At 40.6% G+C, this 26,747-nt stretch overlaps 1 protein-coding gene across 8 annotated transcripts in view; it reads right to left on the bottom strand.

Annotated features, from left to right (window-relative positions):
• PTPRZ1 (protein tyrosine phosphatase receptor type Z1) overlaps window positions 1–19,725 on the bottom strand; it is a 130,572-nt gene extending 110,847 nt beyond the window's left edge. For all 8 annotated transcript variants that reach the window (XM_083859977.1, XM_083859979.1, XM_083859978.1 and 5 more), the window contains exon 1: window positions 19,623–19,725. In XM_083859977.1, coding sequence (XP_083716103.1) covers window positions 19,623–19,680 — 58 coding nt within the window. In that variant the 5' untranslated portion in view covers window positions 19,681–19,725. The remainder of the gene's footprint in view (window positions 1–19,622) is intronic.
• Window positions 19,726–26,747: the final 7,022 nt, after the last annotated feature.

The raw sequence follows: 26,747 nt of genomic DNA, 5'->3' as shown, positions 1-26,747 counted from the left end.
GTAGCAATAAGCTTCTCAGCTCCTATAAAAATGACAGCTAAGGGCAGAAGGTTGCCATCAAATTAACTCCCCAGGGAAAGCAAGCTGTCAGCAGTTAACTGAATGATGGATGAATTGTTCTCTGAGGCCACATATAACTTACTTGAGATAATTTCTCAAACATTTCCTTTTTCTTGTATAAAATTGAAGCTTTGCTTTTCACCTATATATTTGTGCCTCAGCCCCCATCTCAGATTTGATTTACATCATTATCTTCCTAGGCCCTAGGGTCTCATATAGATTTTGTAATTTACCTTTATCTTTATGGCTGTCTTTTCTCAGCATACTCTTCTTATACTGGTGAAACATAGGCTGAGCCCTGTCAACAATGTAAACTCTAACCCACTATTTTATTAATTGTCACACACTTATTTTGTCAAGGCTTGTCATTATTAATTCTGTCGTAATTAGATTAAAGGTGGAAGCATTTCTTATCTATGCTGAATGCAACTGCAAATTAGCACTTTAACATGACTAGGACTTTTTTTTTAGTAAATAGAGGAAATCCTATCAGTATTAATTCTGCCTACTATATAGATCTGCAATAAAAGAGTTTAGAATATTAATATGGAGAAATCACATTCTGTACTCTGCCTAGTGCATGTTTCCTAGTTTGATGTCAACTAATTGCTAAATCAAGCAGTGATGAAAGGGTTGCATTTTAATTTATCCAGCAGTGCCTGGCTTATTGCCCAAACAATGGGTTCACTGCTCTTATACAGGCAATATACTAGTACATTTATATTAGGATCAAATCTTATTAGCTCACTAAAATGCGTCTGGTTTCTTATGAACTCCGTATTTGCGCTCAAAAGAAAGGCAATTACAGGATATAACTGTAGAGAAAATATTTTTTTAATTTTACTGGTATCTTAATATCTAATTTTATGTTTATGGTTCTTGAGAGGCTGCACCAGTGTCATTCTCATGCAAACCCCAACTACTCCACGTTTTTGGCCATTTGGCTTGTTTTGGGTATTTTTCTACATCAAAGAAAGCAGATGATCATCTGTAATTGGAATACATTCTCTTCTTGAAATTTAGCTTGCTATACTATAGCAGTTAACATTTTTCTAATTTCTTTCTGAGCATGCAAGTCACTTAAATGCGGGAATAGTTCTTGGATACTAGTTCTTACCCTACATCCTGGTTTTGGCTGGGTAGAGTTAATTTTCTTCATAGTGGCTGGTATGAGGCTGTGTTTTGGATTTGTGCTGAATACAGGGTTGATAATAGAGAGGTGTTTTTGTTGTTGCTGGACAGAGCTTATTGCTTGGCTTGCACAGAGCCAAGGCCTCTTTTGCTACTGTACTGCCAGGCTTGTAATGAAGTTGGGGGTGCATGGGAGGCTGGGAGAAGACACAGTCAGAGCAGGTGATCCCAGCTGACCAAAGGGAGGTTCCATACCCTATGACATCATGCTCAGTATACAGAGTGGAGGGAAGAAGAAAGAAGGGAGGAATGTTTGGAGTGATGGCATTTGTTCTGCCAAGTTACCATTATGTCTGATGGAGCCCTGCTCTCCTGGGCATGGCTGAACATTTGCCCGCCCATGGGAAAGGTGGAAAAAATTCCTTGCTTAGCCTTGCTTGTGAGAGGGGCTTTTGCTTTCCTTATTAATCTGTCTTAATCTCAACCCATGAGTTTTCTCACTTTTATCCTTTTGATTCCCTCCATGATCCTGCTAATGGGGGAGTGAACAAGTGGCTGTGTGGGGCTTAGTGCTGGCTAGGGTTAAACCACAACATCCCAATACTGCTCTGCTCTTAGAAACTTATTTCTTGTACAATGTACATCAGAAAATAGTAATGCCTAGTGGATGTACATCAAAAATGTTATGCACACACTTTAGAACCGAGAAGAATAATTTTTTTTTTGATCAAGATTTGCACTAGCATGCCTTTTCTCCTGCCAGTTTCTTTCTTTACTTTATTTTGTTTTTCCATAGATAATTACAGCTTGTTTCTCTTTTGATTTTTTTTTCAATGGAGAACTAGGATACTCATCACAGCCATCATGGAATTCTGGAATTCAGGAAAAAGAATGGAGATTTTCTCTTTAGAGCGGCAAGTAGAACATCAGTTTTATTTTACAGAGTGAATGCGACCCAGTCAAGCACATGTTCTTTCATGACTAGAGCCTTGGGTGGATTCTTAAAATAGTACTCATTATAGTTATTGCATCAAAAAGAATTTAGAGCTGTTTTCTCCAATTAAAATAATTGTGAAATTTAGCTGAAACTTATTTCTAAATACTGTTTCCCTGAAAAAACCTTAAACTTATAGAACTTACTACCATGCCAGCCTGTCTGTTCCCTGTTGCACACTAAAACTCTTCCCAACATAGTCCTTACAAGTCCAAGGCTTTTAACTCTCCTTCAAATGTTTCTTCATGAAGAGTTACTACCAAAGGTCTGTACATTTCAGTGAAAACCAGCAGTTCCTGATTAATCTGTAACACACATCTATGTCCTGTCCATAGAGGCAGCAGTATGCCATGCTTAAGAGCAGCGAGTTTTACCCTTAAATCCTGGGTTTGTGTAATGTTGAAGAAGGCAGCATTAGCTTGGGATGTATTCATTATAAATGAAATATATTATTCCAACCAAATTACCTTTCAGCCTAAGAAAAACATTTCCCTTTTGAAAACAACAAAGCTCCTTGGAGGTTTTTAGGTTACAAGTGGTCATTACAGCCTGAATAGCACTGTCAACACTCACTTTTTAACAACTATTAAAATAATTTACTTGTAATATTGCCAACAAATCCACAGAACTTGATCTGCATTGAGACTGTATGTTGTACAAACAAAATTTATATGACAATTTCAGATATGGATGTTTGCCACAGGCAATGAGTGACGATTACCCAGAATCTGTTTTGCAGTACTCCCTCCTACCCTCAGACAAGAACTGTTCATGCTTCTAGAAGAGGGGGATTTTCTGAAGGGAATCTGGTTCACATCCAGATGTGGGTCTGAGAAAGAGAAGGAGGGGAAGGGGAGCACGTAAGTTCTCTACGAGGAGAGAGAAGAGAGGAGGGGCTGAAGGCCACCCTCAAAGACCAAGGCAGTGTGGAAGTGTGGGTAGGTGGGCAGGGGGTGGTGTGTCTTCCTTCCCCAAATCCATCACTGCTCCTCCTTTTTTCCCTCCCTTCTTCACTCCCTCCTTCCTCTTTCCTCCTCTTCTTAGTATGACCCACCACTTTTCTTACTGTTTTAACCCTTGTAAGTTATCATTTGCCAGAAGACATCAGAAACCTGGAATGGTCCTTCAATTAATTTCTTAAAATATGCTATTTTTTAGAAGAGATAATATAAAGAAATGTAGGTTTCTATCCACTCCACCTGTGCAATCTAAAACTTTTGTCCATGTCAGTACTTAGCCTTATGGTCACAACTTAGAAGTCAACATTTATTTCTGAAGTACAAGTAACAAATGGATACAGAACATCACCTCCCAGAAGTCAGAATTGCAGACAGGAATGCATCATGACACTGCAGTGGGGAAACTGGCAGCAAACACAGAAGCATGCAGGGTGACCCATGAAGAGGCAGTAGGGAGGGCAGGAGAGTGAAAAGCTGCATAAATTCATTCAGCACCAGGGACTGCCTAGAAAATGTGTGTTGCAAGACCTTGTGGAACTGAAATGGAAGCTAAGGGAAAATAGCTGCCAACAGCCACCACCCCATACCTGTGCTCACAGGCTACCTTTGTAGCATGAAGAATGATACATAAAGAAAAATGACACAGGATAAATAGTATCATTATTTTTATTAACATCAGACATGACACATGGACCCAAGCTTTACTGACTGCAATGCATGAGGAAAACCCAACTTTTCAGTATGTTATGACTGTACTACCACACTTCATATGAACACTAAATTACAGCAATTAGACAAAGTAACATCAGTGGTATCCCCATTTAGTATAATTGTTCCTTTTTTGAGATGTTAAAACTTTGCTAACACAGCAAACATCTACCTGATATTCCCACATTTCTCCATGATGACATTCAGGGACCATGAGGTATGAGATATTGCTGCAGCCCATAGTTTCTGGGTAGCAGTGGGTCACACAGGGTGAGAACTCCCATTTAGGATTATGATCAAAGATGATCCACCACAACATAAATGTTCAGGTCAGCAGTTTTATCTCATGTTTTCAGGGGTAAATGTTCATGCAGTCTCCCCTAAGTGAAGTCATATACCATTAGGAAGGCTGTGCCCAGGCTGAAAGGGCTCCCTTTTTCACCCAAAGCAGCACACCTTGGCTCCTCACGTGCCTGTGTGTACACTGTACTGTCTGCACCTCATATGTATGCAGTATTTTTGTTCCTGAACCAATGTCAGAAAGTATGTGTGTATCATCTCAGCTTTGCAGAAAGCAAACAAGCAAAGAAAGCAAAATGACATGCTCGAGTTAATACTGCCAGGTTCAGTTCCAAGGTCTCATGATTTTCAGCTTCCTCCTGAACCATCAGGATACAGCAGGTCTCCAGGTGAATGCTTCTCCTCACCTCCAAGTGTGACCTGGGGCTGACACTGCATGCAAGGGGCTGTACCAGGGACTCCAGGGAACTGCAGATGGAGCTTCCTTCACACATGCCTTGGCTCCTCAGAGGCTGCAAAGGCTCCCTGCACAACCTCCTCAGAGTGGGACACTGCCGTACAACCTATGACTTCAAGCCAACCCTTCTACTCTTGAAAGAGCTTCAGAAATGTGAACATTCTCCTGTTCACACAAAACACCTTTGAGTAAAGTTATTGCCACTCCACTTTACAGACACAGAACTGAGACAGACCCCTTCAATACCTCTTTGAAAACTGGTACTCATAGGAACAACTAGAAAAGATGACAAATTGCTGCTCCACCAACTCAACTGCTTTTTATACAAATATATGACTTTCTTAGCAGTAACACTCATTTTTTCTGTCCTCTCAGCTTCTCTTTCTGTATATTATTTTATTTCTAAATTCCCTAGAGCAGGTGTCATATTCCTGCTCTGTGTTCATATGGTACCTTATGCAATGAAACCCCAGTCACTGACAGATGCATGTAAATGTTGTCAATACATAAATAATAAATGGTGCAATTTCCTGATTATACAGCATCTCCACATGTCAGTTTAACCTATAATCTCATTTTTGTATAAATATCCAACACATGTAAAAGCCCAGTTAAAGGATTCATCTGTGCATGCAATGAAATAAATACATTGTGCACTTTAAATAGTTGTATTTCCAATAACTGGTTATAAATTTTCCAAATGCTCGTAAAACTTCTGAAGTGTACTAGTACTGCATCAATAGGCACAGTGCTAACATTTAATCCCTCAGTGGAAAGCTTATGGACAATTAGAGAGAGATACCATTCCCCCCTCATTTTACTTGGATGTAACTTCATTTTGATATAAAAGCATTACAATAATATTTGCTCATTCAAGAAACAACTTGTAGTATTTTTCACTTAATCAAACAGCCACTAGGGAGAATTTATTATGCAATTAATCAAAGTAAGTAAATATTTTCTGAAGATGCCTCCAACAGGTGCACATTATATGCAAGTGACAGCACTACAGCAGCTTAAAAAGACCCCATACATCCTTAAAAGCAGAGTATTTTAGAATGCATTTTTATTTTCTTAAAAATTTCTTATTTTCTCTCTTCTACATATTAATAAGTGAAAGTTATTTGAGGAAGAGTAAAAAGTTTACAAGCAAACGCCAGACTCCTTTATACCTAAGAACCTTCTTAATTTTAATGATCTCATTAAAAATTAAGTAAGTTAGGGAAACAGTTTGGTGGATGGCATGGTTAAACCCACAACAAATATTAGTCAAGCACAGAAGATAGCTTCACATTTTGCTCTCAGCAAACACCACAGCAAAAATAAGGCATCTATAATGCAGTTAGTTAGTTTCTCTGCAAAGTATTCGTACTGTTGAACAGAAAACAATAGGCTTTCGGATATATTTAACACCCTTTTAAAAAAATATCATATTTAAGTACCTGTAACAGAACAAGACAGATTTTCATTAGGTTCACTCCTAGAGCTGTGTCAGAACGTAGCCTTGTAATTGTATAGGAATTTAAAAAAAATGAACAAGACATGAAAGCAAAAATTCTTCAATTAAGTCTTATCTTCACACGCAACTGCAGACCTCCTAGGACTTTCACAGTCATTTATGCAACACAGAAATACTGAAATGACTTCAATTTGAGTTTTGGAAGGAGCAACAGCAAATCTTCTTCTGGCTCTCTGCCATGCCACTGTATTTCACAGTTTGCTGCTGTTCTGTCACTGTATCTCTTCAGTTTAAGTCATGCATTTATTTCCTGCTCTGGAGTGATCAAAGCTTTCCCATGTAAGACAGAATATTATAATTGCCAATTTCTAAGGGGTTTAGGAAGTTTCTTCATAGATTTAAAATCATTAGCAACAGACTTGGTACTCATCTAGTGAGATATCTTCTAATCCTAACACAAGCATTAATTAATTATAGGTTTGACTAAGCCTTTAAGGTTTTGACTGTACTGGGAGCAGTGTAATATGCTTCATCTCAGCTGAAAGCCTTGAGATGTGGGGCTTTAAGAAAGCTCAGTGACTCACCAAGGAAATGCATCTGTTGTCTCTACACCATCTAAAGCATCTGATTTGCTACAGAAAGGAGCACATGCTGTGTTTTCTTCCAGGGCACTGCAGAAGTTGCTCATTCAGTTGCCATACCTGCCTGTGGCAGAAAACCTGCTGCTATTCCAACAGGGGTGGTGCAGACGCACACATTTCTTACACTGACTAATGAAACAGCTACACACTTTTCTGGGAGAGTTACAATGCACTTTTGTATCTAACTAGTTCACCTTCTGCAACACAACAAAATCAGCAACTGGTCCACAACTGAAAAATGCAGAAATTTCATGGGTGCAGGGTAAACAGATCAATATTCAGAGATTCCCAGAAGACTGAGTGAGCACCAGACTGAGCACCTGAGCATGAGATACAGCAGCATTCTTCATCAGGTTTCAAAACCACAGAAGACAATACAAATCCTGATGTTTTTTTACATTGGATAGCAGCTAGATAAATGACAGAAATACAACAGGGATAGGAATCCCAGGTATCATCTTTTACGACAGACATAACCCAGCATGGGCCAACTGCTGACCCAAGGCTTTAAGCCAACCTACAGAACGTATTTTCTTGCCCACTGCCCATCACAGACAGAGCAGCCCTTCCAGCAGTACAGGCTGCCAAATGCACATTTGTGTCCATCCCAGTAGAGAGATCCCTACTGCAGCCACAGAGTGACTTTGTTGTGGGGCTGTAGCAGGGGGAGAGAGTAGAGAGCCACAGCAGAAGGAGCAATCCAGGGATTTGCTGCTCACACACAGCGAAGCTGCTGCTCTGGAGCAGGGTAGCAGGGGTGCAGTGAGGAAGAGAGGGCAAAAATCTAGTCTAGCACCTGGAAATGCTACACAGAACCACCTTATAGCACCCTTTGAACTGGATAGTTAGGTCTTCTGTTTCGAACTTTTCTACAATTCCCATCTTCAGCCTGGTACAGATCAGCAGTGTTACCCATCCCCAAATGCTGTGGTCTCTCATGCTGTAGATCATATTGCCCTCCACAGCTGTGGTTCAAATCCCAGTACATGGGAAATGTTTAGGATTGCCATCTCCTGTTCCTTTGGCAAATGTTGTATTATGAGATGGTGGAAAGTATCCAGTATCAGCATTGTATAGCTGGTTTAGGGGTAGTAAGATCAACAATTGTAAATTCCACAGTCTAGCCATCTAAACAAGATGTGTCAGCATAGTTATTTCCAATATGTGCCCCTGAGAGGCATGTTTCAGTTAGTTATTTTCCCACATTTTATTATCTACACTGATCTTTATTTTACCAGCCAAGCTTGCATGTCCCAGTACAGGGTATGCTGGCTGCTATGAGTCCCAGACTACGCACAACCAGCATCTTGAGTTCCACTGCAAGATGATGAAACCTCTTTGATTTAATCACACTCAGAGTAGGTTGAATTTCCTGTTGAAATTCAAGTGAACAGCAGATTTCAGGGTTACATATGTTTTGAAAAGCTCTTGCATATTATTTAAGTAATGAAGCAAACCATGAAAACCCGTATTATCGTTTTGTTCAAATACACTCTTTACAATTGTGATAGAGTATGTGGATCATATTAGAAAAAGCTGATTTACTCATATTACCTTACCAAAAACAGGACTTGATTTTCTGGTTGCTCCATATACATTTTCCTGTTTTTCACTTGACTGCACATAACCTGAAACTATTTGTTTTGCATCATTGCCTTATTAGCTTCACCAGATTTAGCTGAACCTGTCTTCTTCCATTCAGCAGTGCAATAAGGATATTTTTAATATCCTTATTGGATATTAAAGTGCCTAAATGGCACTTGCAGTATGCTTTACTACGCTAAATCTCTTTTCCTACAGTAAACACTTACATAGTTGCAAAAGCTAATCAGATTATATAAGATTCACACGTATTCCTAACAACAGGGCATATCTGTTCCTGTTGTCATTTTTCACAGAATCTTTACGGTTGGAAAAGACCTCTAAGCTGATTGAGACCAGCCACAAGGTCCATCACTTTATTATATCCCATAGTGGCACCTCCACATGTTTTTTTTTTCAATACTTTCAGGAACACTGACTCCACCACTACCCTGAGCAGCCTGGTTCAATGCCTGACCACCCTTTCAGTGAAGAAATTTTTTCTAATATCTCATCTAAAGCCCTGTTTTCATGAGTACAGCTACTGCTCAGACAAATCTTTAGAAGATTGTGTCACAGTCACAAGAAGTTTGCACTCACACAAGAAGTTTGCAACTTCTTATACAGACAGAGATGACTAGTGCCACATGGAAATATACTTTGTCTGCTGATTCATGCATTACAAATCCCACAGTGGATAGCAAAAACGAGAAAATACTAAAAAAGGATTCAGATTAAAGGATATCTTTGCATAATCCTCAGGAATTTTTCATGGATGTATTTTTCACTAATAGATTAAAAGAATAATTTCTAGTCTAAGTATTCCTCAATGAATTCTGTTTAATGTAATACTGTCTTGACTCCCGGTCAAATACATATATAACTTCTAAACACAGAAAACCTTTCTGTCTCTCATCAAGACATACCAAAAAATAAACCTTTGAAACTGATTAGGCAACAGTGCAGGAAATAAAACTCAAAGAGAAACAAACAAAAAAATTTACATTTTTTAGCCAGTGTTTGGTTAGTTCTAATACATATTGATTTACATTTGTTTGATTTTGTACCGTACAGAGAAAGCAGTAAGCAAAATACAAATCCCTTTTTCTTCATCCCAAATAAAGGAGGAGGAACAAACAGGGAACATGAATTGCATCAAGTATGTAATAACTACATTTTAAAGGGGGTGCAGGAACCAGTCAAGGAGAACACTTACAAAGTTGCTGGAGTAATTTTACATGTGTAAACTACCACATAACTGCCTGCGTCTTTGGAGAAACGTGCACGTGGTGAGAAATGGGGCTGACAGAGAGGCCAAACCATTTATATGAGAATTTGAGAGGTGTATGGGGAGAGGATTAATGACAAATGGGCAGATGAGCTTGAGAATACACTCAGAATTCAGCCAGTGCAAAATTTGACACTGAAATAAAATTAATTGAAATCTCCTATGGTTGTATGAGGTGTGAGAGTGAGAATACTGCCAGTTCTCTAAGATTTTCCATTGGCTAGTATTTTAACTCTACGGGTAGCCCCTGAAGTCATACAAGCACATGAGCAATTTCAAATACTTTCCTTTAAAGGAGATTTCTTATCTTATACTTCTACAAGTAATCTTATTTAAAATAGCAAATGGTCAACAGTCACAAAACACAATAATCAAACTCAAAACGTAAAATTTTAAGTCTCATGACTTTACATTGTATTTCTGATATACAGTCTCCAATTTATATTTTTCTTTCTTTTACTGTATGCATTTTGAAATGCTGAGAGGTACTTCAGATGCTTGTGATGCATACTTGAGATGCTAAGTGAGCACTCAGTCCTTAGTACCTCAGCTTACAAATGTACCAGTCCATCATGAGGAATGACTGGTTTATGTTGTTGTGGTGGGCAGCTGGCTGGCACAGCCAGATGCACACTGCTCAGTTTTCTTATTTAGCACAGTTTGAAACAGTGCCATGTTACTCTCTGACAGGAACTCCTAGATCATTGACAAGACTTCAATGTTCTCTCCCATTTCAGGTGCCACAGGCTCTTATAAAAAACACAGTACTCTACAATTACAACAAACAAACAAACAAACAACCCCCAAAAAACAAACAACAAAAAATCTACAAAAAAAATCCTCTGTTCCTCTCAGAAGGGAGTCACCCACCATGACTACCCTTCTTTTCTTTTTGACATCAGAGGTGGTGATCTGTCTAACAGATGAAGTGTAACTGGGAGGCTCACTGGGCAGATCATTTTCTTCTAAATCATCTGGCCAACTCTCTAAATCCAGGGCCTCATACCTATTCTGAAGTGACACCTGGCTAGGGGATGGGAGTCAGGAGGAATTTTTATTACCTCCCCGAGCAGGGACCCATTTCCACTCCAGTTCATTGACCAGCTGTCCTCCTATTGCCTGGTAGTGGGAGGCATGGGAGTCCTCTGACTCCTGGGGGCCTCCCTCAAGGATGGAAGGGTGGAGTTCCACCAGTCTATTTCCCTTTCACTTTCCCTAATACTCCTTAGTCTTCCAACTTCCTCCCGAAGCTCAGCCACCAGCTAAAGGAGATCATTCATTCACCTGTTCACTGCAGGCAGGCCTCTTCTACAACTCCCCTAGTATCACTGATAGGCTCAAACACTCCGCACAGGAAGGGGTCTGAACAGATGCATCCTCTGCGGAGGGTCCTACCTGGTTATATACACTTTTACTAACTGCAGTTTTTGATCATGTAAAAGCCATTATTAACAAAAAACCCCAAAACCAACCAACAAAACCACAGCAAACTAAAAACCCCACTAGCAGGAGAAAACATGCAACCCTGCCTGCTTGCTCTGCCTGTGCCACGCCCTCAGAGATGTGCCACGCCCCTGTTTGCCCATTCCCATGATCAGAAACCTTCAAATTTTCAGTATAAATTTGCACATCGCCAGTTTATAGTCATTTGGGTTTGTGTAAGTGCTATCCTAAAACTTATATAGATCTTCTAGAACTTCTTCTCCTTTTTTTAAAAAAACCCACAAACCTAAAGTATGTTAGAAAAAGCCCAAAACCCAACAAGAAGTAAGTTTTTCTACAATATTACAAGATACATGAAATGCAAAGGTAGTGACCAAAATGCAAAGATATAATGTGAGAGGTAGGCACAGATCACACAGACTCTCCCCAAACTCTGTGCAAATGACAGGTGGATGGGTTGTGTGGCAAGTGCACCATTTGGCATGACATATCACAGACACCTAACTGGAGTGCTCCAAGAAGCTGGAAGAAAGCTCCTGGGCCTCCAAGGAAGTCCCAGCCTGATAAATTTGTTAGCTATCATACTGAGACATGCCAATCAGAATAATACTTACAAAAGGTACTGACAGAAATAACTGTCACACACTTGAAACTAAATGACTTTTCTAACTGAAAGTCATCTAGAAATAGATCAAACACAGTTGGTCAGTTTGAGGATGGAGCCAGAAGAAAAATTGCACAGAATAATATTAGGACCCTTTTATAAAGCCAGCTGTTACTCTGATCATTAGCTATTTAGTCTCAGCAAGCAGATGTTTTTCTTTTTGGGAACTTCTGCTGAATTCATGGAGTTCAGCATATAAAGCAACTGAAGAATCAAGTCTTTTTTTAAATGCTGATTTTAAAGGCTTGATTTTTCCTCAAAATATTTGCTTTAGTTTTCAAAAAGCTTTCAGTTTCGTTGGTATATGCTGCTCCTGCAGAACATTACAAATTTATCTTAAGGATTTAACAACTTTGGAAAATGGCATTATTTTTGGAAAAATGTTTCCTGAAGAATTATGATACAAACCAGTCCAAATCTCAACGAATTCAATAAATCCTTCCATTTTCTTTAGGAAAATATTTCATTTGGTCTGGATAGCTTATTTTAAAAAAAAGAATCTGTTCTGATTAAAGAACTTGTCATGACTTTTACCATGACTAAGAAAATTTCAAATGAGCCAGGAATTCTTTGTCACATTCTGGTACAGAATTTACAAAACCATATCTTTCACTAAGATACATTTAATGTGATTTATTTTTATGCAACATCCTTAATTTATAGGATTTTGAAGACCAATTTTTTGTAACACTGTTTGAACACAGTAGAAGTACTCTTGAGATCTCTTATTTTGCCCTTTCAATGTCACTGTTCAACCACCTGTTCCCTGCTTTACTCTTATCCTATCTCAGCAAACAGATAAATGAGGCAGTGAAGATGGATAACTTTTTTAATGTTACACACTTTATATTTCAGCCTTCAGGTAATCCAGTATTTAGCATATTTTTTGGCATTGAGGATGACAAAATTCCCAGCCAAATTATTAATGGATATAGTGCTCCCAAAAACTCCTAATGAAATCTCTCACTGGTCAAGTAAGAAGTCCTGCTGGCTTCATACAGAAATATTAGTTGCTGAATGCTATCTGGACATTAGGACCTTTAATATTCAATATCACAGAAAAAAAAAAATTAAACTACATTCTCTATGTTTTGTGAAGCATGAAGGATAGTAAAAAAATCCCAAACATGTCACCTTGTACATCTAACTGGATGCTGTAAAAAACTAGACAAGAAAATAGTGCTTTTTATATGGCAAGTAGTCAAACCACATGTGCCCCATTTTTTAGGTGCTGAATCTGAAACTGTGGTGCAAAAGATGTAGTCAATAGCCTTGCCTTAGGAAAAAATTCAAGTGCAAGACAGCTTGAGGAGAACTACCCATCTGCCAGGCAATAGCAGTAGGCTCCAGAGCCTTGAAGTTCAGGCTGCTCCACTGTCTTTAGGTGATCTAAGCAGCTGAGTGCAGTAACAAGCAACTGGCTTGCCCAAATGGTACTCAGCTAACCTGGACAGCTGATGTAAAATGCTGAGTTGGTGAAAAAACATTGGAGCTTTGCCCACCTTTGAGAGGTTAGTCTTTCAGAATTGAGGCCTAGAGTTCCCTTCCTTAAATAAGTACCCAGAACTATTAAAGAAACAAGCAAAATCTGATCTTCTTTTGGAGCACAACCAGAGAAAAGGCAGGGGTAGTGATTGTATCCAGCAAATAGATAATGAAATACTGAGTAGGAACAGGCGTAAGAACTCATATTTCCTGTCTTGCTGTAGCATTGTACTAATTCAGAGTCCTTGCTTCAGAAGACTAAAGTGAATGCTTAAGAAACAGTGAGAAAAAGGTAAACTTATATGCTGGAAAATTTTCTCGCAAACTCTCCCAGGTTCAATTTCCGGCTCCCAAAATTCCTGAAATAGATGTGGTTTCCAACTGCTTAGCAACCCTTCTTCAAGATTTTGCCCAGAATCCTCTTTTGTTGTTGTTGTTGTTGTCGTCACTGGTTGGTTTTGTTTTTTGTTTTGTTTTGTTTTAATTTAAAAAAATAAGATAAATTGCTTCATATTATACAAGAAGTATGAAAAGTCTTCTCATTTGACAAAACCTAATGTTTGGAGACAGAAGCTATAGGTTCAAATCCCTTTATGTCAGATCAGGCCTTCTCTCTAGACTGTCTGGGTAAAAGGCTTCAGTGACTGGGCTACAATATGAGAAGATGGCACGGCCATCACCTTGTCCTTTGTCCTGAAAAGAAGCAGCAGCAGCCAGAGTAAGACACTTGATCCTGCCAGCATATATTTAGGGAAGCCTTACTGACTTAAGGTTCAGGAGAGTCATCTGAAAGGATATTTGCATTTGGACCCAACGAAACTTTGGAGTTAAAGAGGGCACTGAGATGCACACAACATGATAAGGTAAGGCATGTGCAGGAGAAGAACAATAACTGCCTGAAAACTTCTCTGGAAGCCATTAACGTATGAGCTGAGTCAGGGAACCTTTTGATTAAAATTTTGGGTTCAGACAGCTAAGTTACACAGGCAACCTACTTCCATTGCCAAGTGTTCCTCATTAGATGTAGGATAGTACTTTCATCATCTTGGCACTTTCACCACAATAATGATTTCTGAAATTAACTAACAAACAATAGCTCCTGGTGTCTTCAAATATTAATGAAAAATTCTGATTTGTAGGGTAAAATATAGCTACTTCCAGTGGATGAAAGAAAACCAAAGTCAAGTATGGGCAAGATGTAGAAGGCAATAGGAACTTTCAAGAGGCATTCCTTATCTAGAATAATCTGAAACTTTTACACAGTGTCCGCTTTACTTAAAAAGTCTATTATTTCACCTTTATCAGATAGCACCATAATCACCACCAGTAATACAAATAAACCCTCACCTTGTTTCTAAAATTTCCAGTTATTTCCAGTTTAGCCTCAAGACTGAATGGACCAACATCAGTAATTTGTATTCAACAAGCAACCTGCACCATACCTTCCTACAAAAGTACTCTGCCACCAACAGCTCCTCAACAACCTGCAGGAGCCAAGTTTCATTTATAGTCCCAGCCTCTTTGAAATATTTGCTATGTTTCATTTAGTGGATCTTGTTTATTTAATACTCTAAGTCCTTTTCTTCCTGTAGATTCATCTTTCTAATACAGAAGGCTTGACATGTATTCAAAAAGGTAACTTTTGTCTTTATGGGAAAAGAAGCTTATTGAATAGCCAAAGGATGTCTTGTACAGGAAAGCCACATAAATGGTGCAAGAAGCTGTGAGAACTGAGCTATTAAGTGGGAGCTGGGGGCTCCGGAACTGCCACAGACTTCCAGGCCCTACGGGGAATACTGAGAAGCACAGCACATTTGAAGAGGAATTGAAATTGTCAGGGAAAGAACAGAATCTGCTCACCCTTAAATTCCTGATTAGAGATCTCATAGTGGGAAGTGGCCAATTAAATGATGAGCACCAAAAATCTAGGAAATAGCCCTCCTTAAGAAATGGGCAAGTGCCTATTTTCATAAATTAACATACTAATTTACAATACAGATTATAATAATACTATTTTCAAATTAACATCTTATTTATATATATATAATTTAGTTTCTCTCAGGAATCCAGACAGAAGGATAAATTCAGAAATGAAGTAAGGCTAAATGCAATTGAGAAAACTCTCCTTATAAATTGTATTGATTCGATGTTGAAAACTACAAAAACTATTTTAGATATGTCCTATCACTAGTATCCTGAGAAATTTTGGCTACACTGATATTAATTTTAAAATGCCATTCATTTTTTCACTTTTCATACCTGGAACTATTTGAACCTAAAATGAATCCATACTGTATATTTAGATTTTGATATATATAAATCTCTATGGTACAAAAATGCATAACATATATATAGCCATAATACAGATTACTAAAGTACAAAATAAATCAGTTCTAAATTCTTGTATTTTGTTTTAGCTCTTATGTTTTAGATATGGTAGGATTAAATTTCTCCATAGGAGCTATGTATCATCATCCATAGGAACATATAGTCTTAAGCATAAAATGTGCTAAAGCATTAAAAGTAATATACATTAATATTACTGTGATTTAATTCAGTTTGAAGTGTGCCAAACAACTAGCCTACAAAAATATTGTCAAAGTAAGAGGTCAGTGCAAAAAAGAAGGATCTGATCCCACAGTCCTTTAACAGTCTAAGGGCTTACTGAGTCTAAACATGGGGATATGAGAATGGACACAAAGTGTGATTGGATTTAGGAAGCCAAAGGAGAGCTCTGCTTTAGATTCTCATGATTTTTAGTTGTGACCATCCAGTAAAGAGCACATAGAAGTTGTGTTGATAGTGCCTGACAGCTTGGAAATACTGTCCTGATGTCAGCTGTATAATAAATATAAAGAATATTTAGGGAACTATTTGTGCAAATAAAATCATGGCACATGGATGCCAGAAGCAAACTAAAAATGAGATATTTTCTAGATAGTGAGAAATTAAACTGAGACACAACTAATTAAGAAATTAATAGATTAATGAGTTGTGTTTTGAAAGGCAAAACCCTGGTTGAGGCCAGACAGTGACAGCAGTAGGACGCAGATTAGCTTATTCTAGAGACACTTTGTACTTTATTTGGGGAAACTACCCATACATTTTGCTAGTAAGAACATGGAATATTTTTAACTCTTGCCTAAATATTTACACTTCTTTGACTCAAATTTAACCACAATTACAGTGTTATTTGCTAAAATACCTTCCTTTTCCTATGAACATTTTCTTGCCTACACAGATTCATAAATAGTCTACTTATTGAAAAGGCTCCAGATATTACTTCCATAGGAACAATACAACAAAAGGCACAGAAAAGGCACACCTCATTGACTTTCAGGTTATATGGAACACATCAGTAAGCCATGGTAGATTTTCAAATAATATCTTCAGTCTGAGATACATGCAGGCTGAAGATTACAGATTCATAAATTTCTCATTTAAAATAAAAATGTTAAAAAACACGTGAATTGTTCATGTAGGTTGTCCATGAATTGGGTTTTTTCTCCCCTTTCCCTTTAATCTCAGTAAAAGAAAGAACTTAATAGGAAATCTCTAACCACACAGTAGTGTTCAAAAACAATTGCATAGGATTTCTTATGAGCTCTTACTTGTGACTGAATAGCATCTCACTCCACAGGTTTCATTGAACTTCACTGAATGGCACTCACTGAAAGTACTCAGATAATGCCCTGCTCCATAAATAATTACATCAGTTCTCGATGTAATCAAGTTCCTTGGCTTCAGTAACACTGTGAAGGAAGGTACTGTTCATAACTCAGCAGGGATATTAGAATTAAGCTCCTAAGCATTTCTTCAGTAAAGTAATGAATGAACTGTCTCTGTCTTGTCATTCCCAGAACTTTTGCCTCCATCTGCTCTAACAGTTTATTCCTCAGTAAGGCTGATTTGGCTGCCTTGTCTTTTTCAGACACATACGGGAGAGATTCCCTGATGAATCTCCCAATGTCAACAGCAAATCTCCCAATCAGATTCCCTACAAAGGACCACTTATGAAGCTCTGTACCAAACCAGCTAAGGACTCAACAACATTTTTTGAAACTACAAGCAAATGAGGTTGGGATCCATACACTGCCTAGCCTCACACTAATAAGCATAGGCTCCACAATGCAAAGGCAGATTGCCATGCTCTCCAGCAACAATCCATTCACAGAGCCCTGGGTCTGGTTTCTTCTGCATCAGGAATATTCAATGGTAAGAGTCAGATAGTTCCATCCAGTTCTCTCTCAGCAAACCCTTGGAAAGATACATTGGGGGTATGCAATAATTTATTTTATATTTTATGAAAAAGCCTCAAACAAACAAAAAACACAGAAGAAAACTATATCAGGATTTTAAGTGTTTGTTTCTATGAACTAATGCTATCAGATTGTAGCATATCTGTTATGGAAAGGTAGTCAAACAGGAGCATATTCAAATGAAATCTGGTTACATCAATCTAATAGCCTGTACAGGGTGTTCATTCTTGGAAACAATCATACTTCTCACACTGAGAAGTCAAGCTCATGAGTCTTAAGAATGATGCACCACTGAGGCCAAATCAACCCATCACATCTTGAAAGGGGGTCCTCTCCAGGTCAGGTTTGAAAATGATAGTGTATCAGTCTAAAGAAACAAAAAGTAGCTGCACTTACGTCTTATGTACAGTACAAAACCTTTTCCCATCCTGTCAGATCTTGTAAATTCATGAATATAACATACATATGCACAAGTACCTAAACATTATATTACACAAAACCAGCATATTTCTAATAAGATGAAAGTATTTAAAACAAACAAACAAACAAACAAAGGTTACAAAAGTTATGTTTATGTCTTGCATTGCTTCCAGTGTGATAGGATCACCTGAATAGGGAAGTTCTTTCCAAAATTTAATTGAGTTGTATTACATTATGATTATATCATCATATATTTCATCTGTTCTCAAACATTTTCATATACCTCCACACACACGTAAAAGCACCTGCTGGTTTTTTTCCTTTAAACAGACTTGGGAATACATCTGATTTTAGGAAACAGGCTGGCAATGTAAAAAAGACAATTATCAAAACTCATCAATTTTTTTTTTTTTTTAAAGGCCACTCCTTGCCCTAGTATAAGAGAATTATTGGAAGTAAGAATTGAAGTAAGTACCCTATTTTTAGGGATAGGAATAGGTTAGTTTAAAAGTGACATTAAAGTGACATTAGTGGTTTTCAGTATTAATGAAATGTTAAAAATGTTATTAATGTCCTTATGAAGAGGATACATTTTAACTGGATATCAGTTACATTCATCACGCTTCTAGTTGGATCATTCCACAGTATTTTCTGAAAGAGGCAAAAATATTTTTCCCATAAAAGAAAAATGTAGTTTTCTCTAACTAGCAGAACTTGGTACAAAATTGCTTTCACTGAGAGTGAAACCTAACCCCGACCTTTGTTTATAGAGCTGCATGGTTTCAGAAGCAGCACCACCTATTGGGTGACAAATGTAGGTTAGTGACTACTTTGTCACCGCAGACCTATTGTAAGACCGGTTTTGTACACAGGGAGGTGAAGCTCCCAAGTTCCTCTGAAATATAAGGAGCCAACCAGTATTTTCTAGGGATCTATTCGATAAGAGCTTATAAATTCAAAACGATCATCCAACAGGATACAAACCCTACCACATAAGCTGCTAGTGTTCATTTGATGAAGAACTGAAGAGAGCACTTGTAACAGCACTCAGTGACTCACGCTGGTTATAATAACCATCCTATCATGTAACAGGGAACTGCATGGTTTTTAGGATGCACTCCAGTTGCACAGGTCTGCATGAGCTGAAAATGAACTCGGTTATGTAAGCAGTCCTACTAACATCTATATATGAATCCATATTCTGTATGCGGGGTCCCACGTGAACGAAGGACTCGTATTTTGCACGGTTTAGGGCAACCACTGACGTTACCCGTTCAGGGAGAACGAGTCCTTTTTTTGAAGTGAAATTTTGCACCATCCCCTTCTCTTCGGAACAGTTCATGCGAGACCTTAAAGTAGCGTCTCACGTCCCACGTCCCCAGAGAAGCTCGATACCAGCACTGCTGGGCACGGATTTTCCCTCTGCCCCTGGCGCCCGCCCGCGGGTACGGGCAGCCCAGCGGGGCCGGGCCATGGCAGGGCTCGGGGGGCCCGCTGGGGGAGCAGACGCACGGCGGGGGCCGGCGATCCCCGCTCGGAGCGGCCCGGCAGTGCCGGCCTGGGGCACGGCGCATCCTCGGAGCCCGGCGCCCGAGGGAGACGGGGAAACGCTCCCACCCGGGGTGTGTTGACAGCGTGTTTTCGCGGGGTGGAACAGGCACGGACTGCGCCCGCATATCTAAGTAAGAGGGATCAGAGAGACCAAAACACACCGGAGCCCGGGGAGAAAGTCGTTCCGAAGCCCGAAGATGAATTCACGCAGAGATCACTCACCCACTCTGAGGATACAGATGAGCTGGATGCAGGCAACCAAGCGCCCGAGAATGAGCATGTCCAAATCGTCCCTCGCCTCCTTCCGACCGCCTGCCTGCCTGCCTGTCCGGCTGTCTTAGCCTCCTGCCTGCCCGCCGGCCTCCGCGGGCTGCTGCACCTCTCCCCCCCACACGGGGACCCGGCTCCGCGCCGCGACCGCGCCCGGCGGCCGCCCCCTCGCCGCGGGCGGGCGGGATCAGCGGCGCTGGGAGCTGGCGGGGCCGCGGCTCCGCTCAGCGCATGGCGGGGGCCGCCGCTGGCTGCGGGGAGCGCGGGGTGTGCGCGGCCGTCCGCCTGATGTGTCTGTCGGGAGTGTTTGTGTGTCGGGTGTGCGCGCCGTGTATGGCTGTGTGCACAGGGGGCGGGACCGCGCTCCGCTGGGCGGGCGCGCACGTGTGAGAGCGTGTGAGAGCGTGAGGGAGTGTGCCAGTGTGTGACAGAGAGTGTGCGAGTGTGTGACGGGGGTGTGTACCTGTGGGGACGTGTGCGCGCGAGTGTGTGTGTGCGCGCGCGCGTTTGTGCGTGTTTGTGCGCGTATGAGAGTATGTGTGCGAGTGTGTGTGTGTGTACGTGTGCGAGTGTGTGTGTGTGTGTGCGCGCTTGTGTGGCTGCGGGCGGGTGGGGTGGGGGTGTCGTGCGCGGCGAGTGCGGTGGCGGTGGCGGTGGCGGTGGCGGTGTCGCGCACCCGCGGGCGGGAGGAACAGAACCCCCCCGCCCCTCCTAAAAGGCCGGAGGGAGGGAACGGGGCCCTGGGGACTGTGAAAAACGAGGTTCACTTTTTAGTAAATTTTAAGGAATATGTTTAATAAAATAATTAAGACAATTAGGAGATAAGAAAAAACCAAAAACGGCCGGCCGGGTGACTTGGCACTCAGCCAAGTCCACACCTTGCTTTCTCAGAGACACTTGTTAAATACCCTTCTCGTTATATCGATATATGAAATTCCATAAACTAGTTTCCATATTCCAGGAACTGCCCTGCATGATCCCTCCTTGGATCCGCCTTTTTAGAGCATGCGTGTTTCGTGGCTGTGTCCTTCTTATCGCGTCCAGCTTGGGCCTTGGTCCGTGCTTGCTGCGGGTGATAGATGCTGATAGTTGGTGTTATCAGTAGCAGAGTCTTCTTTACATGTTCACTGGATGTTATCCCAACCAAACAGACAGTTTAAGCAGCTGCTACATCAACTACTCCCTTTATATCTAGTCTTACCAATAGCAGAAATAAACTTATACCTTTATATCTTTACTATGTTATTAATCATATAGCACACATCTTGCGAAAAGCCAATTTTATAATACACACATATAACAAACCCCACCTCTTCTTTTTTATAATTCATTTGGCTTTGAGCCATATTCCTTGTTTTCTAGCTTCCATTATTTCCTCTTATAGACACTTACTTTCCAACCAGTCACCACTGGTCCTTAAGTTTTCCACAATTTAATATTTTCCCAATTATCTAATTTGGATGGGTTATAACAGTGACTGTCGATACGGGTATGTACAATAAGAAAGGAACCTCAGTGTCTTTTCATATAGAACTTTCAATAGTATCTGTAGCATGATTTTGCCAATATCCTATAAGGCAAAAGACAAAGAATGAGTGAAGTGACAGAAAAAGGAATAACAGAGGTCTGGTATGGCTTATACCTCCACCCTCCATGCCTATGGGGTTGCTACCCACAGCAGGAGTATATGATCTTCTTGGTGGCAAGTACAGCGGCCAACCCAGTCTTGCCCTCTATTTCCTTGTTAATTCTTTTTGTTTGTTTGTTTGTTAGTTTTCAGACAAATTGCCTTTGACCTTTTTTTTTTTTTTTTTTTTTTTAACCGTAATTCTCTCCACTGTTCCTCAGGCACTCAACAGGCACTGGTAATCCCCATTTACTGGGATATATGTACACATGCATCACTAAAAGGCAGTAAAGTCTTTTAATCCAAAGGCCAGCTGCAAAGCCTTTTTAGAACTGACAATTAATTATGCTGGCCATAGCTGCACTCCGAGTAAAACTGCATCTTTAGTTCAACTATTCCATGTCACTTCTGATACCATTTAATTTTTGAAAGCTTCCACCTTTTTAACTGTAACTAGGATTGAGGGACAGGTTAAAAAGAAATTGAAAGAGAGAAAAAAATTTACTCAACAAAAAATAACTTAAACTACAGAGTGAAAAGAAGAAAGAAGAGAAAAAAACCAACAAAAAACAACAGAAACTTCTTTTACCCCTTCTGATGTTCGAGTTTTATCATATTGAAGGTTTCTGTTGGGCCAATCCTCTGCTCAGCCTATTCTTAGGGCAGGAAGACAATGAATTCTTGCTATTCTAGAAGATTTTCCTTCACTATTTAGGAGAACTCAGAAAGATACATACACTATAAGATTTATTTCTATCTAAGGCAAACACACTCACTCAATTTGACATGCATTGATTTGAAAGATTAGATGCTCCTTAGAAACTTCGATAAGAACCCCCTTTGACAATCAACACCATTAGTTTTGTGAGCTAGGTCTTATCTGCAGCCAGCTAGAAAACTAAGAAAAAAAACTTTTCCAAAACAGTTTCTGCAAAATTCATAGTAACTTATCAAGCAGGGAAATAAATGAAACTACTAGAAAAATTTTGCATATACCACAATAATATTTCCAAGCAGCAAGTATCTTGTCATTCATACTATCTCTCCTTATACTCCACAAGAAAATCTGACATCTTCTTATATAAAAAAAACCAAAACACCTTTAAAAGTTTCTTAACAAAGACACACAAAGAACTGCCCATAGAAAAAGAAAACAAACAAACAAACAACAAAAAAAAAACTTCTCAACCAATATCTACATCTCAACCTCTGTCTAAGAGGCAGATGACAAATTTTTTCCACCTTATAAAGTTATATAATTAGTACCTTAAATTATTTTTGATCCACCCACTTGAAGAGCAAATCTTTATATCCCTTCTCATGACTTCTAAATAGTAGAAGAAAAATTTGCTCTTGAGAATAAACCTGACAGAACTAGATTTCTATCAATATTTATCTGTACCTTTTTGTGGGGACAACGCTGCCAGCGTAACTGAAGAATGTCCTGTATTGGTTACAAATGTTGTGTGTGTACACAAAGGAATCACAGCTCCTGTATTAACTTTGACACAGTACCAGTTTAGTTGAAAACTCCTTCCTTAGTTCCCACTCTGCCGGGTAGTAGTTCACCCTATATTTTGTGAGCACTAACATATCCTCTTGGTATTTCACATAGGCACTCTTCTCTGCCCTCCTTCTTTAAACAAAACAGATTAATAAGTAATAAAATGTCTTTAAGTTAGTATGAAAGAAGTACCTTAAACACACACAAAAATAAGAAAAATAAAGGAGGCAAAAACATATTGTTTGTTCTGTAAGATATAAAACCTAAAATAAATTAGCCAAAATGTTAGGGATATGGAGCCCGTCTTCTTCTTGTGATTTTCATGTACCTGCAATATTATACAGTGGAGTGACATAAACACTTTCAAAAAAAACAATATTACATATTTCAATTTCAACTCCCCACACTAGAATTACTTGAAAGTCCATTTCCTTTGTAGCTGTGAAGAAACAGAGGTAGCATTTGACAGACCGGACTGATTTTTAGGTGTTATGCAGAGAAGTAAAACAGAGAAAGTCCTTTGTCCATAACTTCCAAATTTACTTGAGTCTTTTCCAGTTCATGACCACTCAGCTCTGTTTAAAATTCAACTTTGTATCACCTGGTTTAGATGCTACAGTTCATTCTTGGGTTCTCACACCGGTCTCTTGATTTTGCTGACGTTGATTTAAAACTTGCAGCTTTAGCTTTTCAGCCATACCGCAGCTTCAGTTGCCTGCAATACCTGAAAAAGCATCTTCCCACTGTGGGGTTAAAGAACTTCCTCTCCCATTTTTGCAACTGTAAAGCTATACCCTCTTAACATTAATTTCTCTTTATTTCATAATTTAAACATTATCTCATAGGGTGTTACTTTCAGGTTCCAATCTGGGTTGCATCTGGACTCCCAACATACATTTTACTCATGGCATTTGAGCATTAATTTTGTTAAAAAAAATTCCCAATAACAAAAGATCTAATTTCATCCATAATTCCTTCTTCTTCTAATTTCTTCTTATCAAACACCAGAACTCACAACTCTTTTGACTCCAATCTCCTGTTCCATTAAAACTATTCCTTCCTACTTCTGAGGTCACCCCCCAGCATTTGATGTCTTATAGCTATCTCTTTAGGCAATTTCAATGCACTCCAAAAAAACCAAAAAACCAAACCAAACAAAAACAACTTCTAAGACCTCTAAGAATTTCCAAAATTCTCAAAAAACCTTTCAAGACCTCTAACATAAGACTCTCCAATCTTCTGTCCCACCTTCAGGATTCCATCCAGTCACTGCCTGGTCTCCTCTCTGCCATCCAACAGCCCGAACATCACCCCCTCCTTTTTTTCCCCCGAGGCACAGAAAACTCATCAGCTCAGCAGCACAGCACCATGTGCTGCATAGACCATCTTTCAAAACAAAAACTCCTATTTTACTTCAGCAGTCTATATTACACATACATTCACTCAAGAACAACAATAACAACAACAATAAAAACTCTTCAAAATGAATTTCCCCATTAATCTGCAAAACTGCACCAATCCTCTTTTTAGACAGCCCTCTTAAACCTGAATTCTTCATTAATTCCCTTGCAGTTCCCCCTTTTCCATTCAGACATTTTAACCGTTTCAACAATTCACTTCCTTAACACAAATAAACTCCACAACAAGCACACCTCTTCAGCTGCACTTACTTCCACTTACACAAAGACAACACAAAAAGATTGGTACCCTTTTTAAAAAAAAATTGTTAGTTTTTACTCATAGGTATTTGACTAACCCCCAGATGTTCTTAGATTATCACACTTTTCAAGCCTTTAGTATTCCTCAACCTGGCAGCCTTTTCCAAAGCCCAGGTGTCTTGGACCTTACACCTGCAAGGCTTTTTTGTGTTTCTATCCTCAATCTGGCAAAAACCCAAAAATACCTATATTTGGCCAAACCCTAAATGCTCTTGGGTCTTACGTAACCCTTTTAATTCAACAGCAAGTCTAGGTGTCCTTTGCTTTCTTCCTTTAAGGGGTTGAACCCCTTTTCCTGGGACCCCGTCCCAGACCAGGGGGTTCAAACGTTTCCCCCCCCCAGTATCCCGTTTTCCCAGTGGGTTGTATAGGAAAACTATCGGCTCCCTTTCTGAGGGTCCAACCCCTCCCTGGGACCGTCCCAGCCACCCGGGGTTTTTTACAACCCCTCTTTCCTCTGGGATCCCGTCCCAATCACCCGGGGTCACATTCACACTTTTTATCTTTTGCTTCACCTCTGTGCTAGTCGTTTCCCTTGCGAGATAACGAACAGCATGAGAAGCCACACCACACTCACTTCACCAGTCTGAGGTACCCAGCCAGTGTCCCATTCACACAGCACACAGACCCCCCTTTTAACCCGCTCCCCTGAGAATTACTCACAACCATTTTCTTCCTCAGGTTCTTCGTGCACGAGGTTTTTACGGAGCAAAAAATACTGCAGTTTTAGGGAGCCTTTTCCCTTTTCCTTACTTGCTTTTTTCTTTCTCCTTGCTTGTCTCTCTGGATGTTTACCTGCAATCCCCAATTCTCACCAGGAAAAACAAAGTTTTGGGCCGCCAAAAACCAGGCGGGGCGCCTCCCTCGCTCTGCTTTTCATGGGGTTTCAGGGTCGAGGTATATCCCGGACGAGCCCCCAAATTGTGAAAAACGAGGTTCACTTTTTAGTAAATTTTAAGGAATATGTTTAATAAAATAATTAAGACAATTAGGAGATAAGAAAAAACCAAAAACGGCCGGCCGGGTGACTTGGCATTCAGCCAAGTCCACACCTTGCTTTCTCAGAGACACTTGTTAAATACCCTTCTCGTTATATCGATATATGAAATTCCATAAACTAGTTTCCATATTCCAGGAACTGCCCTGCATGATCCCTCCTTGGATCCGCCTTTTTAGAGCATGCGTGTTTCGTGGCTGTGTCCTTCTTATCGCGTCCAGCTTGGGCCTTGGTCCGTGCTTGCTGCGGGTGATAGATGCTGATAGTTGGTGTTATCAGTAGCAGAGTCTTCTTTACATGTTCACTGGATGTTATCCCAACCAAACAGACAGTTTAAGCAGCTGCTACATCAACTACTCCCTTTATATCTAGTCTTACCAATAGCAGAAATAAACTTATACCTTTATATCTTTACTATGTTATTAATCATATAGCACACATCTTGCGAAAAGCCAATTTTATAATACACACATATAACAGGACCGAGAGGGCTTCGCGGCGCCGCGGGCAGAGCGTGGCCCCGGGGTGGAAGAGCGGGACGCGCTCCGGCGTTGGCGCGGGGAGAACGGCCCCCCAGACACCGCCGGCCTCCCCTCGCCGTGGGAAGAAAAGTTTCTTTCGAGGCGGAGACGGGGAGGTGGCTCTGGGGTTGTAGGGGTCAGCGAGGTGCGCGGCCGGTCGGTGCGGCCGGGGAAGGACCCGTTTGTCGGGCAGTGATTGCCCGGGCCGGGCCCGCCGTGGGTCGGCACCGATGGGCGGCCGTGGGAACGGGCGCGGGGCACCGGCGGCGCCGGGAGCGGAGCCGCCTCTAAGGAGATGCTGTTTGCCGGCTGCTCCGTGCCCCGGGAACTGGAGGGGGGTTGCGTGTTCCCTGGGAACTGGAGTGGCAGCGGGGGAAGGGGCTGGAGCCGCGGAATATCATTATCCGACGGAGAAGTGGGTCAGGGCGCAGGCACTGGCACCGTTTTTGCGGGAAGTCAAAACAAGACCAGAAAAAAAGAAAGCAAAACCCACTCAAACCAGAAGTGAAAAATGAAGGCAAACAAACACCAGGTCCCCCGCGTATCGGGAGGTGCGGACGGCGGGCCGGACACGGGCGGTGCAGAGCAGCACCTGGTGCGGGGCCCCGGCTGAGCCCCCTGGCCCTGCGCCCGCCCCGAGCCGGCAGGGTGGGCACTCTGCCCTCTGGGTCCCGCCTGCCTTCCCACGGCCTTCCTGCGCCCAGCCGAGC

Source organism: Zosterops lateralis, assembly GCF_965231275.1.
Source record: "Zosterops lateralis genome assembly, chromosome: 4".
NCBI classification, from domain to species: domain Eukaryota; kingdom Metazoa; phylum Chordata; class Aves; order Passeriformes; family Zosteropidae; genus Zosterops; species Zosterops lateralis.
Note: the sequence above shows the minus strand (reverse complement) of the source record. Positions and strands in the feature narration are given on the sequence as shown.